The sequence below is a fragment of the Oncorhynchus nerka genome, linkage group LG13 (genome assembly GCF_034236695.1).
Source record: "Oncorhynchus nerka isolate Pitt River linkage group LG13, Oner_Uvic_2.0, whole genome shotgun sequence".
Lineage (NCBI taxonomy): Eukaryota > Metazoa > Chordata > Actinopteri > Salmoniformes > Salmonidae > Oncorhynchus > Oncorhynchus nerka.
In genome coordinates this window covers 102,649,707-102,669,087 of record NC_088408.1, presented here as the reverse complement: position 1 = coordinate 102,669,087, position 19,381 = coordinate 102,649,707, and the positions used below count along the sequence as shown (strand labels likewise).

General features: G+C 47.5%; 2 protein-coding genes across 2 annotated transcripts in view; both read right to left on the bottom strand.

The window, feature by feature from the left end:
- Window positions 1-5,043, bottom strand: part of LOC115140364 (uncharacterized) — an 87,866-nt gene extending 82,823 nt beyond the window's left edge. Inside the window, exons 1-2 of the mRNA XM_029678713.2 lie at window positions 4,748-5,043; window positions 3,682-4,113 (exon numbers count right to left, since the gene is read on the bottom strand). Coding sequence (XP_029534573.2) covers window positions 3,682-4,113; window positions 4,748-4,804 — 489 coding nt within the window. The 5' untranslated portion in view covers window positions 4,805-5,043. The remainder of the gene's footprint in view (window positions 1-3,681; window positions 4,114-4,747) is intronic.
- A 3,129-nt stretch (window positions 5,044-8,172) lies between these two features.
- isca1 (iron-sulfur cluster assembly 1) lies at window positions 8,173-18,879 on the bottom strand. Its single transcript, XM_029678714.2, has 4 exons — window positions 18,750-18,879; window positions 15,902-15,955; window positions 15,614-15,719; window positions 8,173-8,511 (listed from the first exon to the last, which is right to left on the bottom strand). The coding sequence occupies exons 1-4, from the start codon at window positions 18,846-18,848 to the stop codon at window positions 8,363-8,365; spliced, it is 408 nt and encodes a 135-aa protein (XP_029534574.1). The 5' UTR covers window positions 18,849-18,879; the 3' UTR covers window positions 8,173-8,362.
- Window positions 18,880-19,381: the final 502 nt, after the last annotated feature.

Below are 19,381 nucleotides of genomic sequence, written 5' to 3'. Positions count from 1 at the left end.
ACTGACACTGCCTCCCAGTCAAACTACCACTGCCTCCCAGTCAAACTACCACTGTGTCTGCCTCCCAGTCAAACTACCACTGCCTCCCAGTCAAACTGACACTGCCTCCTAGTCAAACTACCACTGTGCCTGCCTCCCAGTCAAACTGACACTGCCTCCTAGTCAAACTACCACTGTGCCTGCCTCCCAGTCAAACTGACACTTCCTCCCAGTCAAACTGACACTGCCTCCCAGTCAAACTGACACTGCCTCCCAGTCAAACTGACACTGCCTCCCAGTCAAACTGACACTGCCTCCCAGTCAAACTACCACTGCCTCCCAGTCAAACTACCACTGCCTCCCAGTCAAACTGACACTGCCTCCCAGTCAAACTGACACTGCCTCCCAGTCAAACTGACACTGCCTCCCAGTCAAACTGTGCCTGCCTCCCAGTCAAACTACCACTGTGCCTGCCTCCCAGTCAAACTGACACTGCCTCCCAGTCAAACTACCACTGTGCCTGCCTCCCAGTCAAACTACCACTGCCTCCCAGTCAAACTGACACTGCCTCCCAGTCAAACTGATACTGCCTCCCAGTCAAACTGACACTGCCTCCCAGTCAAACTGACACTGCCTCCCAGTCAAACTGACACTGCCTCCCAGTCAAACTGACACTGCCTCCCAGTCAAACTGACACTGCCTCCCAGTCAAACTGACATTGCCTCCCAGTCAAACTGACACTGCCTCCCAGTCAAACTACCACTGCCTCCCAGTCAAACTGACACTGCCTCCCAGTCAAACTGACACTGCCTCCCAGTCAAACTGACACTGCCTCCCAGTCAAACACTGCCTCCCAGTCAAACTGACACTGCCTCCCAGTCAAACTGACACTGCCTCCCAGTCAAACTACCACTGCCTCCCAGTCAAACTACCACTGCCTCCCAGTCAAACTGACACTGCCTCCCAGTCAAACTGACACTGCCTCCCAGTCAAACTGACACTGCCTCCCAGTCAAACTGACACTGCCTCCCAGTCAAACTGTGCCTGCCTCCCAGTCAAACTACCACTGTGCCTGCCTCCCAGTCAAACTGACACTGCCTCCCAGTCAAACTGACACTGCCTCCCAGTCAAACTGACACTGCCTCCCAGTCAAACTACCACTGTGCCTGCCTCCCAGTCAAACTACCACTGCCTCCCAGTCAAACTGACACTGCCTCCCAGTCAAACTACCACTGCCTCCCAGTCAAACTGACACTGCCTCCCAGTCAAACTACCACTGCCTCCCAGTCAAACTACCACTGCCTCCCAGTCAAACTACCACTGCCTCCCAGTCAAACTGACACTGCCTCCCAGTCAAACTACCACTGCCTCCCAGTCAAACTGACACTGCCTCCCAGTCAAACTACCACTGCCTCCCAGTCAAACTACCATTGCCTCCCAGTCAAACTACCATTGCCTCCCAGTCAAACTACCATTGCCTCCCAGTCAAACTGACACTGCCTCCCAGTCAAACTGACACTGCCTCCCAGTCAAACTGACACTGCCTCCCAGTCAAACTGACACTGCCTCCCAGTCAAACTGACACTGCCTCCCAGTCAAACTGACACTGCCTCCCAGTCAAACTGACACTGCCTCCCAGTCAAACTACCACTGCCTCCCAGTCAAACTGACACTGCCTCCCAGTCAAACTGACACTGCCTCCCAGTCAAACTGACACTGCCTCCCAGTCATACTGACACTGCCTTCCAGTCAAACTGACACTGCCTCCCAGTCAAACTGACACTGCCTCCCAGTCAAACTGACACTGCCTCCCAGTCAAACTGACACTGCCTCCCAGTCAAACTGACACTGCCTCCCAGTCAAACTGACACTGCCTCCCAGTCAAACTGACACTGTGCCTGCCTCCCAGTCAAACTGACACTGCCTCCCAGTCAAACTACCACTGCCTCCCAGTCAAACTGACACTGCCTCCCAGTCAAACTACCACTGCCTCCCAGTCAAACTACCATTGCCTCCCAGTCAAACTACCATTGCCTCCCAGTCAAACTACCATTGCCTCCCAGTCAAACTGACACTGCCTCCCAGTCAAACTGACACTGCCTCCCAGTCAAACTGACACTGCCTCCCAGTCAAACTGACACTGCCTCCCAGTCAAACTGACACTGCCTCCCAGTCAAACTACCACTGCCTCCCAGTCAAACTGACACTGCCTCCCAGTCAAACTGACACTGCCTCCCAGTCAAACTGACACTGCCTCCCAGTCAAACTACCACTGCCTCCCAGTCAAACTGACACTGCCTCCCAGTCAAACTACCACTGCCTCCCAGTCAAACTGACACTGCCTCCCAGTCAAACTGACACTGCCTCCCAGTCAAACTACCACTGCCTCCCAGTCAAACTGACACTGCCTCCCAGTCAAACTGACACTGCCTCCCAGTCAAACTACCATTGCCTCCCAGTCAAACTACCATTGCCTCCCAGTCAAACTACCACTGCCTCCCAGTCAAACTGACACTGCCTCCCAGTCAAACTGACACTGCCTCCCAGTCAAACTGACACTGCCTCCCAGTCAAACTGACACTGCCTCCCAGTCAAACTGACACTGCCTCCCAGTCAAACTGACACTGCCTCCCAGTCAAACTGACACTGCCTCCCAGTCAAACTGACACTGCCTCCCAGTCAAACTGACACTGCCTCCCAGTCATACTGACACTGCCTTCCAGTCAAACTGACACTGTCTCCCAGTCAAACTGACACTGCCTCCCAGTCAAACTGACACTGCCTCCCAGTCAAACTACCACTGTGCCTGCCTCCCAGTCAAACTACCACTGCCTCCCAGTCAAACTACCACTGCCTCCCAGTCAAACTACCATTGCCTCCCAGTCAAACTACCATTGCCTCCCAGTCAAACTACCATTGCCTCCCAGTCAAACTGACACTGCCTCCCAGTCAAACTGACACTGCCTCCCAGTCAAACTGACACTGCCTCCCAGTCAAACTGACACTGCCTCCCAGTCAAACTGACACTGCCTCCCAGTCAAACTACCACTGCCTCCCAGTCAAACTGACACTGCCTCCCAGTCATACTGACACTGCCTTCCAGTCAAACTGACACTGCCTCCCAGTCAAACTGACACTGCCTCCCAGTCAAACTGACACTGCCTCCCAGTCAAACTGACACTGCCTCCCAGTCAAACTGACACTGCCTCCCAGTCAAACTGACACTGCCTCCCAGTCAAACTACCACTGCCTCCCAGTCAAACTGACACTGTGCCTGCCTCCCAGTCAAACTACCACTGTGCCTGCCTCCCAGTCAAACTACCACTGCCTCCCAGTCAAACTACCACTGCCTCCCAGTCAAACTGACACTGCCTCCCACCAAAATTGCTCAACGAAGACCTCCTCGGCAAAAGCAAACATTTATAAAAAATGTCTTGATTTACCTTAGACTCATTCAAACTATTTTAAGGAAGTGTGTACTGGATATGTTGTTGCTACGACATCTCAAGAGGGACAAACAATAATATTGCTGCTAAGGTGTTTTTCAGTGATGCGAGGCACAGACATTCCCTTCGTCTAGCCGAGTTCTGCTAGGAGCAAAACCTGATTTGAGTCACCTTAACCTGGGGCAGGCTCGGGGCATAAATCAAAGCTAACTCGTTTCACACGGAGCGATAACAGAATCCCGTCAACATTACATACCTCACCCTTCTGGAACAGATCCCTCACCAATGACAGCGGTTCACAGCTCTTCGCAGTCCTCCATGCCGCAAGATAGGGTAGGAAAATCAAATCAGGGGAAACCAGGTTGGGTCTCTCGCTCCTTGGTTGGCTGCTATTGGTGGAGGCGGGACCAGTGGGGTGTCCCGGGGTGTTGGGGGCAGGCCTAGGGTTAAGGGCTGGGGTGGGGGTAGAGGCGGAGAAGGGCGTGGCTGGTCTCTGGTGGTACCACTTCCGACACCGGGTGTCTGAGAGTCTCGTGATGCATTCTGGGAGCTGGGCCTTGGAGCGGGTGGTGGCGGTCGTTTCTCGGACTGCGGGGAGGGTGAAGGAGGGGAGGAGGCTGACGTTACGGGGGAGGGGCCCATTAGGGGGTGTGGTTCTCACAGCCAGTTGGGTCAGCAACTCAGAGATCTGAAACAGGGGTGTATTCATTAGATTCCTCTGCAAAACGTTTTGCAATAGAAACTGTATACGGTTTACTCCAGGAACTAAACTGAAGCAAATGATGTGAAACAAAGCGGGACCTACGTGGATGTTTCCATTAGAAACTCATGTTGCTTTCATTGAAAAACATTTTCCATTTGGAGTAAACAGTTTATATTGGAAAAGTTTTGCACCAGACCAAACGTTTTGCAACGGAATTGACTAATGAATACACCCCAGGGTTGTTTTCATTAGTGGAAACCTCAGTGAAACGTTTTGCAACGGAAAACAATGTTTGGTCCCTTCTGAATTACACCCCAGGAGGACGGAACACGTAAACCCTGGACTGTTTTACTGTCTCAACATCTGACAACTCCTGTATAGGTTAACATCAGCTAACCACACGATACGATATAGCAAGCGGATGCCCGACTGCAGTCGATGACGTGGCACACAAATATTGTTTAAGGCAATACAAAGCCTGCTCACCTAGTCAAGCAGGAACTTGACAATTGTTTCATGCCGCGTGATTTGACCTCATTTTTTAATATATATATATTTTTTATCTTCCCGAGTTTCCAGTTGAATAAACGACATTGACATAATTCCATGGTTTACCTACCTTAATCCCGTAAGAATCTCTGTGTTCTCGCCCTCTCTTCCTCCGTCGGTTTCCCATGATTCATCTCAGTAGTGACTCGGCAGAACATTTAAAAACATCCCATACAGTAAACCCACTGACTCTGCTAACGGTCCTGGAGGTGATGTCATAATAACAACAGAAAGCGTCCTTTCTGATGTAATGGTGACCTGAAGTGACGACGTCCTTTGGGATCAGAAACGGGACAGTTGATTCTGGTCAGTCTATTCATCGACCTAGACTAGTGGATACATTACAGTGACCGATACTTGAACATTTGGCTATAAATAATTGTTTCATGACAATTACAGAGGACAAAAAAATTCTAGCTAACTATCAGTCACTACACAACCCTGAAATCATCTCACTATACAATAGAAATCTAACCAAAACTTCAAAATAAATCACAACAGAAATGATCATTCACTTCACAACCCTTAATGATCCATACCATGTTTTACTGAGACAGAAACAGTGGAAACGACAAGGAGAGTAACCACAGATTTAAAATATATTTATTCTCGTCGACGAGTCACCAACTGTACACTAGTTACATATCTGTAGTATTCACAGCACACAGCCTATATAGCTATACACTGAGTGTACAAAACATTAAGGACACCTGCTCTCTCCATGACAGACTGACCATGTGAATCCAGGTGAAAGCTATGATCCCTTATTGATGTCACCTGTTAAATCCACTTCAATCAGTGTAGATGAAGAGGAGGAGACATGTAGATGAAGAGGAGGAGACATGTAGATGAAGGGGAGGAGACATGTAGATGAAGGGGAGGAGACATGTAGATGAAGGGGAGGAGACATGTAGATGAAGGGGAGGAGACGGGTTAAAGAAAGATTTTTAATCATTCAGAGGGTGAATGTGCCTTTGAACAGGGTATGGTAGGTGCCAGGCGCACCGGTTTGTGTCAAGAACTGCAACGCTGCTGGGTTTCTCACACTCAACAGTTTCCCTGTGTGTATCAAGAATGGTCCACCACCCGAAGGACATCCAGCCAACTTCACACAACTGTGGGAATCATTGGAGTTAACATGGGCCAGCATAGTAGCAGAGTCCACCTTCCCAATGAATTGAGGCTGTTCTGAGGGCAAAAGTAAGTGCAGCTCAATATTAGGAAGGTGTTCCTAATGTTTTGTACACTCAGTTCATTCTTTATAGGTCTATATACACACACATATATACACACCACTGGTCAAAAGTCTTAGAACAACTACTCATTCCAGGGTTTTAGAACACCTACTCATTCCAGGGTTTTAGAACACCTACTCATTCAAGGGTTTTAGAACACCTACTCATTCAAGGGTTTTAGAACACCTACTCATTCAAGGGTTTTAGAACACCTACTCATTCAAGGGTTTTAGAACACCTACTCATTCAAGGGTTTTAGAACACCTACTCATTCCAGGGTTTTAGAACACCTACTCATTCCAGGGTTTTAGAACACCTACTCATTCAAGGGTTTTAGAACACCTACTCATTCCAGGGTTTTAGAACACCTACTCATTCCAGGGTTTTAGAACACCTACTCATTCCTGGGTTTTAGAACACCTACTCATTCCAGGGTTTTAGAACACCTACTCATTCAAGGGTTTTAGAACACCTACTCATTCCAGGGGTTTTATTTTATTTTACTATTTTCTACATTGTAGAATAATAGTGAAGACATCAAAACTATGAAATAACACATATGGAATCATGTAGTAACCCAAAAAAAAGTGTTAAACAAATCAGAATATATTTTAATATTTGAGATTCTTCAAAATAGCCGCCCTTTGCCTTGATGAGAGCTTTGCAAACTCTTGGCACCGTTGCGCCACTTGGGAGGCCCCAGCCAATTAATAAAATGGACTACTTTAAAATTGAGATAGCATGGGCAGCACTATTGAGGCGGTCACAGACCTCCATTTCTCTCTCAGGAAACAATGTCATGCTGCTTCCTCGACTCGTCTACAGTCGCTGACTTTAGCATTACCCATCAAACACGCCCAACAAGTCCTTGTCTTTATGTGACTGTGTTCAACCTACAGGTAACTACTAAAATAATGGGAACACTGGAGTAAATTAGGGAAACAAAGTATATTGAAAGCAGGTGCTTCCACACAGGCGTGGTTCCTGAGTTAAATTCAGTAATTAACATCCCATCATGCTTAGGGTCACGTATACAAATTGTGGGTGGGCCATTAGTTTCATGCCCTGTGGATGGCAGTGGTCACTGAATGGTTTGATGAGCATGAAAACTATGTGAATCATATGTCGTGGCCGTCTCAGTCACCAGATCTCAACCCAATTGAACACTACTGGGAGATTCTGGAGCGACACCTGAGACGGCGTTTTTCACCACCATCAACAAAAAAAAAACACCAAATGATGGAATTTCTGGTGGAAGAATGGCGTCTCATCCCTCCAATAGAGTTCCAGACACTTGTAGAATTCATGCCAAGATGGACTGAAGCTGTTCTGATTGGTGGAGGCCCAACGCCCTATTGAGACGCTATATGTTGGTGTTTCCTTTACTTTGGCAGCTCTCCAAGTCTCTCAGGTACTGTGTCTATGGTTACTACCAGAACCACATGCATGTCTATGTAACAAGGTTTCAAGGGGCTCGGCATGTCACAGCCCAGTGTTTAGATTCATGGTAGATGTAGTTTTAGGGGGCTCAGCATGTCACAGCCCAGTGTTTAGATTCATGGTAGATGTAGTTTTAGGGGGCTCAGCATGTCACAGCCCAGTGTTTAGATTCATGGTAGATGTAGTTTTAGGGGGCTCAGCATGTCACAGCCCAGTGTTCAGATTCATGGTAGATGTAGTTTTAGGGGGCTCAGCATGTCACAGCCCAGTGTTTAGATAGATTATATTAGCCCTACAGTACACCATCACAAGACCCACAGCAACAGGAAGACAACTCATCCTGTTCTGTAGCAGCACAGAAACATCCATGTCTGTCTCACTCCTCCCCTCACGTCTCACTCCTCCCCTCACGTCTCACTCCTCCCCTCACGTCTCACTCCTCCTCTCACGTCTCACTCCTCCCCTCACGTCGTGTTTATCAGGCCTTTATTCACTTCACTCACAGGCCTCCAGGTAAAGTGTGTGTGTGTGAGAGGGTTGGGAGGTGTGTGTGTGTTTGAGAGGGTTGGGAGGTGTGTGTGTGTGTGTGTGTGAGGGTTGGGAGGTGTGTGTGTGTGTGTGTGTGTGTGTGTGTGTGTGTGTGTGAGGGTTGGGAGGTGTGTGTGTGTGTGTGTGTGTGTGTGAGAGAAGGTTGGGAGGTGTGTGTGTGTGAGAGAAGGTTGGAAGGTGTGTGTGTGTGAGAGAAGGTTGGGAGGTGTGTGTGAGTGAGAGAAGGTTGGGAGGTGTGTGTGAGTGAGAGAAGGTTGGGAGGTGTGTGTGAGTGAGAGAAGGTTGGGAGGTGTGTGTGAGTGAGAGAAGGTTGGGAGGTGTGTGTGAGTGAGAGAAGGTTGGGAGGTGTGTGTGAGTGAGAGGGTTGGGAGGTGTGTGTGAGTGGGGGTTTGTGGGTGGCGAGTGGGTGTGAGGATGACGTTTGGCTGTGTTGGGCTTCCTGCTGAGGCCTGGTCTCCCTCTCAGATGTTGAAGCTCTCTCCACAGCCGCAGGTGCCCTTGATGTTGGGGTTGTTGAAGACAAACTCACTGGATAGCTTGGACTCCACAAAGTCCATCTCGGTCCCCAGCAGAGTGAGCTGGGCCTTCTTCTCTATAAATACACGCACACCTGCAGGAGAGGACTAATAATTATTAGGGCTGTCGAAGTTAATGCGTGACATTAAATGTAAAATTATTTCCTAATCGTTTCCTCAAAAGACCTTTTTAAATGCAACACGCGTTTCCTCAAAGACCTTTTTAAATGCAACACAACACACTCTGCTGTCCCAACGTTTCCGTCAGGAAAAATGTGTCTGCCGGACATTATGCCCAGCAGCATTTTAAAATGTACCCATGATGCATTGGGTGAGTAAGCGGATTAGAGCGTCCACCAACGGTGCTCAGAATGACAGATCACCTTTCGAATATGGTAATTTAAATTAAACAGAACATTCAAGATCCTCCTTCTTAACCGACGATGATGATGATGCACTTTGAACACGTTAGAATAAGTGCCCACATTCACTTTTCTCCAGCCAACAAGACGAGTAACGAACAGCAAAAATCACTAGCCAATGTAAATATACCATCTGCCAGAGTAGAAAAGTGAACCTATTCTATTGGTCAGCTTGTTGAGAAAGAAACGGCCTATTCTCAAACAGACACTGGGACAGTTGTAGGACGACAGATCCCTAATTCATACAACCAGCAGGCCTAGGCTACATTTTGTAAAACATTATTTTAAAGCAGTGTCTGACAACAGATCAGAACGTTTATCTTAAAACGTAGCTGAACGATTTATTCACATTATAAGCAAAACAGGACATTCGGAAAGTACTCAGGACTTTTTCTACACCTCTGTTAGCCTTTTTCTAAAATGAATTCAATTGTAACCCCCCCCCCCCCCCCCCCAAAGAAAATAAATAATAATAATCTACACACTATATGACAAAGCAAAAACATTATCTGCAGATCCTCTCAAGCTCTGTCAGGTTGGATGGGGAGCTTTGCTGCACAGCTATTTTCAGGTCCCTCCAGAGATGTTTGATCAAGTTCTGACTGGGCCACTCAAGGACATTGAGAGACTTGTCCCGAAGCCACTCCCGCGTTGTTTCAGCTGTGTGTTTAGGGTCGTTGCCCTGTTGGAAGGTGAACCGTCGCCCCTGTCCTGAGCGCTCTGGAGAAGGTTTTCATCAAAGATCTCTCTGTACGTTGCTCCGTTCATCTTTCCCTCGATCCTGACTAGTCTCCCAGTCCTTGGTGCTGAAAAACATCCCCACTGAGGAGTGGCTTCCGTCTGGCCATTCTACCATAAAGGCCTGATTGGTGGAGTTATGTAGAGATGGTTGTCCTTCTGGAAGTTTCTCCCATCTCCACAGAGGAACACTAGAGCTCTTTCAGAGTGACCATCGGGTTCTTGGTCACCTCCCTGACCAAGGCCCTTCCCCCCCGATTGCTCAGTTTGGCCAGACGGCCAGCTCTAGGAAGAGTCTTGGTGGTTCTAAACTTCTTCCATTTAAGAATGATGGAGGCCACTGTGTTCTTGGGGACCTTCAATATTGCAGAAATGTGTTGTTACCCTTCCCCAGACCTGTGCCTCGACACAATCCTGTCTTGGAGCTCTACGGACAATTCCTTCGACCTCATGGCTTAGTTTTTGCTGACATGCACTGTCAACTGTGGGATCTTATATAGTCAGGTGTGTGCCTTTCCAAATCATTTAATTTACCACAGTTGGGACTCCAATCAAGTTCTAGAAACATCAAGGATGATCAATGGAAACAGGATGCACCTGAGCTCAATCTCCAGTCTCATTGCAAAGGGTCTGAATGCAAATAAGGCATCTGTATTTTATTTAATACATTTGAACATTTCTAGAAACTTGTTTTCGGTTTGTCATTGTGGGGTATTGTGATGTCATTGTGGGGTATTGTGATGTCATTATGGGGTATTGTGATGTCATTGTGGGGTATTGTGTGTAGATTGATGAGATAAAAAAATATTTCATCCATTTTAAAATAAGGCTGTAACGTAACAAAATGTGGAAAAAAGTCAAGGGGTCTGAATACTTTCTGAATACACTGTACCTGCAGACTACCTACCTGCACAACCCCTGTTTGTGTGTGTAACAAAATGTTAAAAAGCAAATGAGTCTGATGCAACAGATCAGAAATGGTTACCTTCAAATGTTGAACTTATTTCTTCACATTTCAAGAGCAGCATTGTACCATCTAAATCGCTGTGGAATATTTTCAATAGCATTTACATTTTTTTAACAGATGTTAGAAGCTGGTGGACAAAAAAAACCCAGCTTCAAATTGTTTGTTTTTGTTGCTATTTAGAGACGGTGAAATGATTCCCTACACGACTCAGGGCTTGTTTTCTCTCATAAACTAAAATTGAACAAACAATGAATCATTTCCTGGTTGCCGCAAAAACCCTAAACAATCCCATGTGTAGCACCTTAACGTCAAAGAACTTTGATCAGAGGGAGCAGAGGCCCACGGCAACATTGATCAGAGGGAGCAGAGGCCCGCGGCAACATGGATCAGAGGGAGCAGAGGCCCGCGGCAACATCGATCAGAGGGAGCAGAGGCCCGCGGCAACATGGATCAGAGGGAGCAGAGGCCCACGGCAACATGGATCAGAGGGAGCAGAGGCCCGCGGCAACATTGATCAGAGGGAGCAGAGGCCCGCGGCAACATGGATCAGAGGGAGCAGAGGCCCACGGCAACATGGATCAGAGGGAGCAGAGGCCCGCGGCAACATGGATCAGAGGGAGCAGAGGCCCACGGCAACATGGATCAGAGGGAGCAGAGGCCCGCGGCAACATGGATCAGAGGGAGCAGAGGCCCGCGGCAACATTGATCAGAGGGAACATTGATAGCAGTCTCTGTATCAAAGATAATTGTGTAGTCTAGAGCGATTTTCTAGGTTACCTAGCCAGCTATTGTCGTTCTTTTAACGCAACGTAACGTAATCAACACTGCTAGCTAGCCAGCTAGCCCCCGAATCAACAACGCAGCCACTGCCAGCTAGCCTACAAAGTCAACAACGCAGCCACTGCCAGCTAGCCTACTTCAGCAGTACTGTATCATTTTTAATCATTTTAGTCAATAAGATTCTTGCTACGTAAGCTCAACTTTCTGAACATTCGAGACGTGTAGTCCACTTGTCATTCCAATCTCCTTTGCATTAGCGTAGCCTCTTCTGTAGCCTGTCAACTATGTGTCTGTCTATCCCTGTTCTCTCCTCTCTGCACAAACCATACAAACGCTCCACACCGCGTGGCAGCGGCACCTAATCTGGTGGTCCCAGCACGCACGACCCACGTGGAGTTCCAGGTCTCCGGTAGCCTCTGGAACTGCCGATCTGCGGCCAACAAGGCAGAGTTCATCTCAGCCTATGCCTCCCTCCAGTCCCTCGACTTCTTGGCACTGACGGAAACATGGATCACCACAGATAACACTGCTACTCCTACTGCTCTCTCTTCGTCCGCCCACGTGTTCTCGCACACCCCGAGAGCTTCTGGTCAGCGGGGTGGTGGCACCGGGATCCTCATCTCTCCCAAGTGGTCATTCTCTCTTTCTCCCCTTACCCATCTGTCTATCGCCTCCTTTGAATTCCATGCTGTCACAGTTACCAGCCCTTTCAAGCTTAACATCCTTATCATTTATCGCCCTCCAGGTTCCCTCGGAGAGTTCATCAATGAGCTTGATGCCTTGATAAGCTCCTTTCCTGAGGACGGCTCACCTCTCACAGTTCTGGGCGACTTTAACCTCCCCACGTCTACCTTTGACTCATTCCTCTCTGCCTCCTTTCCACTCCTCTCCTCTTTTGACCTCTCCCTCTCACCTTCCCCCCCTACTCACAAGGCAGGCAATACGCTCAACCTCATCTTTACTAGATGCTGTTCTTCCACTAACCTCATTGCAACTCCCCTCCAAGTCTCCGACCACTACCTTGTATCCTTTTCCCTCTCGCTCTCATCCAACACTTCCCACACTGCCCCTACTCGGATGGTATCGCGCCGTCCCAACCTTCGCTCTTTCTCCCCCGCTACTCTCTCCTCTTCCATCCTATCATCTCTTCCCTCTGCTCAAACCTTCTCCAACCTATCTCCTGATTCTGCCTCCTCAACCCTCCTCTCCTCCCTTTCTGCATCCTTTGACTCTCTATGTCCCCTATCCTCCAGGCCGGCTCGGTCCTCCCCTCCCGGCTCGACGACTCATTGCGAGCTCACAGAACAGGGCTCCGGGCAGCCGAGCGGAAATGGAGGAAAACTCGCCTCCCTGCGGACCTGACATCCTTTCACTCCCTCCTCTCTACATTTTCCTCTTCTCTCTCTGCTGCTAAAGCCACTTTCTACCACTCTAAATTCCAAGCATCTGCCTCTAACCCTAGGAAGCTCTTTGCAACCTTCTCCTCCCTCCTGAATCCTCCTCCCCCCCCTCCCTCTCTGCAGATGACTTCGTCAACCATTTTGAAAAGAAGGTCGACGACATCCGATCCTCGTTTGCTAAGTCAAACGACACCGCTGGTTCTGCTCACACTGCCCTACCCTGTGCTCTGACCTCTTTCTCCCCTCTCTCTCCAGATGAAATCTCGCGTCTTGTGACGGCCGGCCGCCCAACAACCTGCCCGCTTGACCCTATCCCCTCCTCTCTTCTCCAGACCATTTCCGGAGACCTTCTCCCTTACCTCACCTCGCTCATCAACTCATCCCTGACCGCTGGCTACGTCCCTTCCGTCTTCAAGAGAGCGAGAGTTGCACCCCTTCTGAAAAAACCTACACTCGATCCCTCCGATGTCAACAACTACAGACCAGTATCCCTTCTTTCTTTTCTCTCCAAAACCCTTGAACGTGCCGTCCTTGGCCAGCTCTCCCGCTATCTCTCTCAGAATGACCTTCTTGATCCAAATCAGTCAGGTTTCAAGACTAGTCATTCAACTGAGACTGCTCTTCTCTGTATCACGGAGGCGCTCCGCACTGCTAAAGCTAACTCTCTCTCCTCTGCTCTCATCCTTCTAGACCTATCGGGTGCCTTCGATACTGTGAACCATCAGATCCTCCTCTCCACCCTCTCCGAGTTGGGCATCTCCGGCGCGGCCCACGCTTGGATTGCGTCCTACCTGACAGGTAGCTCCTACCAGGTGGCGTGGCGAGAATCAGTCTCCTCACCACGTGCTCTCACCACTGGTGTCCCCCAAGGCTCTGTTCTAGGCCCTCTCCTATTCTCGCTATACACCAAGTCACTTGGCTCTGTCATAACCTCACATGGTCTCTCCTATCATTGCTATGCAGACGACACACAATTAATCTTCTCCTTTCCCCCTTCTGATGACCAGGTGGCGATTTGCATCTCTGCATGTCTGGCAGACATATCAATGTGGATGACGGATCACCACCTCAAGCTGAACCTCGGCAAGACGGAGCTGCTCTTCCTCCCGGGGAAGGACTGCCCGTTCCATGATCTCGCCATCACGGTTGACAACTCCACTGTGTCCTCCTCCCAGAGCGCTAAGAACCTTGGCGTGATCCTGGACAACACCCTGTCGTTCTCAACTAACATCAAGGCGGTGGCCCGTTCCTGTAGGTTCATGCTCTACAACATCCGCAGAGTACGACCCTGCCTCACACAGGAAGCGGCGCAGGTCCTAATCCAGGCACTTGTCATCTCCCGTCTGGATTACTGCAACTCGCTGTTGGCTGGGCTCCCTGCCTGTGCCATTAAACCCTACAACTCATCCAGAACGCCGCAGCCCGTCTGGTGTTCAACCTTCCCAAGTTCTCTCACGTCACCCCGCTCCTCCGCTCTCTCCACTGGCTTCCAGTTGAAGCTCGCATCCGCTACAAGACCATGGTGCTTGCCTACGGAGCTGTGAGGGGAACGGCACCTCAGTACCTCCAGGCTCTGATCAGGCCCTACACCCAAACAAGGGCACTGCGTTCATCCACCTCTGGCCTGCTCGCCTCCCTACCACTGAGGAAGTACAGTTCCCGCTCAGCCCAGTCAAAACTGTTCGCTGCTCTGGCCCCCCAATGGTGGAACAAACTCCCTCACGACGCCAGGACAGCGGAGTCAATCACCACCTTCCGGAGACACCTGAAACCCCACCTCTTTAAGGAATACCTAGGATAGGATAAAGTAATCCTTCTCACCCCCCTTAAAAGATTTAGATGCACTATTGTAAAGTGGCTGCTCCACTGGATGTCATAAGGTGAATGCACCAATTTGTAAGTCGCTCTGGATAAGAGCGTCTGCTAAATGACTTAAATGTAAATGTAAATGGAGCAGAGGCCCACGGCAACATTGATCAGAGGGAGCAGAGGCCCGCGGCAACATTGATCAGAGGGAGCAGAGGCCCGCGGCAACATGGATCAGAGGGAGCAGAGGCCCGCGGCAACATGGATCAGAGGGAGCAGAGGCCCGCGGCAACATGGATCAGAGGGAGCAGAGGCCCGCGGCAACATTGATCAGAGGGAGCAGAGGCCCGCTGCAACATTGATCAGAGGGAGCAGAGGCCCGCGGCAACATTGATCAGAGGGAGCAGAGGCCCGCGGCAACATCGGAGCATTAACAGCTGGGTGTTTATGGTGAAAATGTATAAAAAAAAAACATAATACAGATGATTCTGTTTCCATCCCTTATAATCAAAGCCTAGTTCGTCTGTAACTCAATACAGTGCTTTTTAAAAAGGAAACATATTTTACCGCAACATTAGGAGACATTGTAACATTACAGTAAAACCACAACTCAGTATTTTACAGCAATAATAAATCACTTATGTTAAGGAGAACATTTCAACATAATGTTGAGGATTTCATTTAAATTGTAGATTAAATTTTAAAAAATGGACAAGATGAGGATAACTCAACATTTACGGTTTTCCAAAGTTGTCCAACGAAGATGCAACTCTAAATATTAGGATAACGCCGGGATAATGCCACTTAGGATAACGTTGAGATAATGTCATTTAGGATAATGTTGGGATAATGTCACTTAGGATAACGCCGGGATAATGTCACCTAGGATAACGTTGGGATAATGTCATTCAGGATAACATTGGGTTAATGTCATTCAGGATAACATTGGGATAATGTCATTCAGGATAACATTGGGATAATGTCATTTAGGGTAACGTTGGGATAATGTCATTCAGGATAACGTTGGGATAATGTCATTCAGGATAACTTTGGGATGTCATTTAGGATAATGGTGTTTGCTCACCGTCCTGCAGCACCTCCTCGTCAGCCTGATCTTTCTGCTTGGTGAAATCCAGAGTGTAGGTCATACCGTTACAGCCCCGAGTCCTCACACCCACCTTCAGACCAAGCTAGACACAACACAACCACCATTATACCACTACCCATAACCCCTCACACCCACCTTCAGACCACTACCCATAACACCACCTTCAGACCAATCTGGACACAGCACTGGGCCCAGAAACAAAAGCTCTAAAAAGGAGTTCTCCAGGAGCAGAGTTGGAGATTCCTGGGTTGGAGGGATACTCACGTATTCTGGTTTATCCTCGAGTAAGTTCCTGATCCTATTCACAGCAGATGGAGTCTGGAGAGAGAGACCAGAGGGGTTGACGACACAGTCCATTACAGTATCATATGCACAATCTTCCTACGGCAACTCTAGGAATCTCTGATACCAGATATAATATGACTAATCTGAGACTTCAACTCCTTGCATCCCATTGTAGTATAACCACAACACTGTCACAAACACCAGTGAACAAATATAAAATGTAACAATTTCATTGATTTTACTGAATTACAGTTCATAAGGAAATCAGTCAATTTAAATAAATAAGTTGGGCCCTAATCTATGGATTTCACATGACTGGGAATACAGATATACATCTGATGGTCACAGATACCTTAAAAAAAAGTAGGGGTGTGGATCAGAAAACCAGTTAGTATCTGGTGTGACCACCATTTGCCTCATGCAGCGCGACACATCCCCTTCACACAGAGGGCCTTGCATTATCATTCTGAAACATGAGTTGATGGCGGTGGCTGAATGGCACGTCAATGGGCCTCAGGACCTCATCACGGTATCTCTGTGCATTCAAATTGCCTTCGATGAAATGTAATCGTGTTGGTTGTCCGTAGCTTATGCCTTCCCATACCATAACCCCACCACAATGGGGCACTCTGTTCACAACGTTGACATCAGCAAACCACTCGCCCACATGATGCCATACACATCATCTGCCATCATCCCAGTCCAGTTGAAACCGGGATTCATCTGTAAAGAGCACACTTCTCCAGCGTGCCAGTGGCCATCGAAGGTGAGCATTTCCCCACTGAAGCCGGTTACGACACCGAACTGCAGTCAGGTCAAGACCCCGCTGAGGACGATGAGCTTCCCTGAGACAGGTTCTACAAAGTTTTTGTAGAAATTCTTTGGTTGTTACATCAGCTGTCCGGGTGGCTGGTCTCTGATGATCCCGCAGGTGAAGAAGCCAGATGCGGAGGTCCTGGGTTGGCGTGGTTACACGTGGTCTACGGTAGTGAGGCCAGTTGGACGTACTGCCAAATTCTCAAAAACTACATTGGAGGTGGCTTATGGTAGAGAATTGAACATTTTCTGGCAACAATTCTGGCAAGGCCAATTGCACACCTACCTCAAAACTTGAGACATATGTGGCATTGTGTTGCGAAAAATAAAATAAAAATCCCTAGCACAAGGTGCACCTGTGTAATGATCATGCCGTTTAATCAGCTTCTTGATATGTCACACCTGTCAGGTGGATGGATTATCTTGGCGAAGGAGAAATGCTCACTAACAGGGATGTAAACACATTTGTCCACAACATTTGAGAGAAATAAGCTTTTTGTTCTGGGATTTCTGGGATCTTTTATTTCAGCTCCATGAAACCAAAACTTGACAAGATATTTTTGTTCACTATAATAGTATAGTAGGTCTATAACATTAACACCAAAACACACCTCATTTCTAATGACATTTTAGGTAATGGTTAGCTGGAGCAGAATAGTCACAAGTGCCCAAAACTCTGAGCGGACACCACTAGGCAGAACATACACGTTGATTGAAACAAAATACAAGAAAAGGATACTAGTTTAAAACCATCTAGGAAATGGAAGTTATTTAAGAAGACCGAAACACATATTCCCATTAAATGGATGGAGATCAGAAGATTGACATGGAGATTCAGGTGGGACGTTTTACCAGTAAAATGTAAAGAACTAGTAGGCATGATGAGTGGTGGCCTATTTTGGAAATTAGGTAGCCTGTGACTAACTTGGTGTTTGATGGTATTACAAATAGAAAATGTTATTGAGACAATGTGTAGCATAGGCAGACATTGCAATTTGAATATGCATTTAAATGCATATTCTATAACGATAGGGTATTCAATTGGCTACATCTGTCGCGACAAACTCAGATAATCGTGACATTTAAATTACTGGGTCACCTAACAGCTCTACACCAAATAGGTAATAAAGGTTTGCATCCCTATGAGCTCATATAATCACAAGTCCATTCTAAGTTGTTAATGTTTTTTTGACGTTTTGTCCCATAACCATGTTGTCACAACAGCAGTTTGGGTCAACTCGACAGAGGGACTGGGCTGTCCAACAGCAACTACAGTGAGCTGAGCTACTTTATCACAACGCCACAGAGGCCTTTATCTCCAAAACCCCGCGCCTGCAGACAGTTGATGTTAACAAACTGGTTAACATTTCATGTAAGAAACTGTGCTGCTCCCTTCTCATCGGGCCCGGAAGTAGCTTTTTGTGTCATTGGACATGAGTGACAAACGTCCTTTAGGTAGCTACTGTAGTTATAGATAAAAACTAGTGTATTCCTAATCACTTGCTCGCTCGCTAGAGATATTAGCTATGTTACCTAGTTAAAACACAGTTCTCAAATCACCACCACACTCAATCATTTTTGAAAAGCCTCAATCCGAAATGAAGGCAAGGATTTAGCGGATTAAACAGCACGTAGTGTGAGCGGACAGAAGCTCCGAAACTATTAAAAACGACATTTCAGCACCAAAACAATAGCGGGCAAAACTTTGGGTGCTGAAATCAGTAGTTTGTTTGTATATATATATATATATAAAACAGTAATTTTGTGACGTCGGAGCTCCAGTCCGTTCGCACCAGTCGGTCATCAACTCCATTGTAAATCGTTGAGTTTAATCGGCTAACTTGGATTATGAGAATTTAATTGACACATGATGAGTGCCACCAAAAACGACGACATAGCTATATTACATGACAGCCAGCTCGCTTTCTGTAACTTCGGAGTAAACGGTTTTAACAATATTCACCGACACTTAAGTGTTTGGAGAGGAAAATAATATCTTTTACACACTTACCAGCGTTAACGCCGCTCTAGTGGCTAATATCTTTCTTTTACTGACTGCTCGGACGGTCGCCCTAGCCACCATGGAGGCAGACATGTTCGGTAATGACATGACTGAACAACAGATGGAACAACGACTCAGATAGTTCACTGGTTGTATAAATGTGAAGTATCCGGTGGGCGTTTCCACCCACTACCAAATATGGTAGTGAGAGATTTGTACATCGTTACAACACTGTATTTTTACATAATATGACATTTGTATGGTCTTTATTCTTTTGAAACGTCTGTATGTTTACTGTTAATTGTTATTGTTTATTTCACTTTTGTATATTATCTACTTCACTTGCTTTGACAATGTTAACACTTGTTTCCCATGACAATAAAGCCCCTTGAATTGAATTGGAAGCCCACTGGCACACAGTGGGAGAAGATGAAACGAGATGGATTTTGGTCCGATATTTTCTCGTCGATTAAACATTTAAATTCAATACAGTTCTATTCCAAAAAAACTAGATTCTGTTATTAAAAGAGCGGACACATTTTTGCAGACTTTGCCTTTTGCAAAGGTTGTACAAAATCGCGCTCTTTAGGAGTGGAAAGGTAAACTGAGTTACTGCGCACTTCAGAGTAGGCGTTCTCTAA

Bases quoted from the DNA above. Each gene is read 5' to 3' on its own strand.
- isca1 (XM_029678714.2), bottom strand. From the start codon at position 18,848: ATGTCATTACCGAACATGTCTGCCTCCATGGTGGCTAGGGCGACCGTC. The intron at 15,720-15,901 runs GTGAGTATCCCT...TGTTGTGTCTAG, and splicing joins TCGAGGATAAACCAGAATAC to CTTGGTCTGAAGGTGGGTGT. The intron at 8,512-15,613 runs GTGAGCAAACAC...CCTCTCCTGCAG, and splicing joins CGAGGAGGTGCTGCAGGACG to GTGTGCGTGTATTTATAGAG.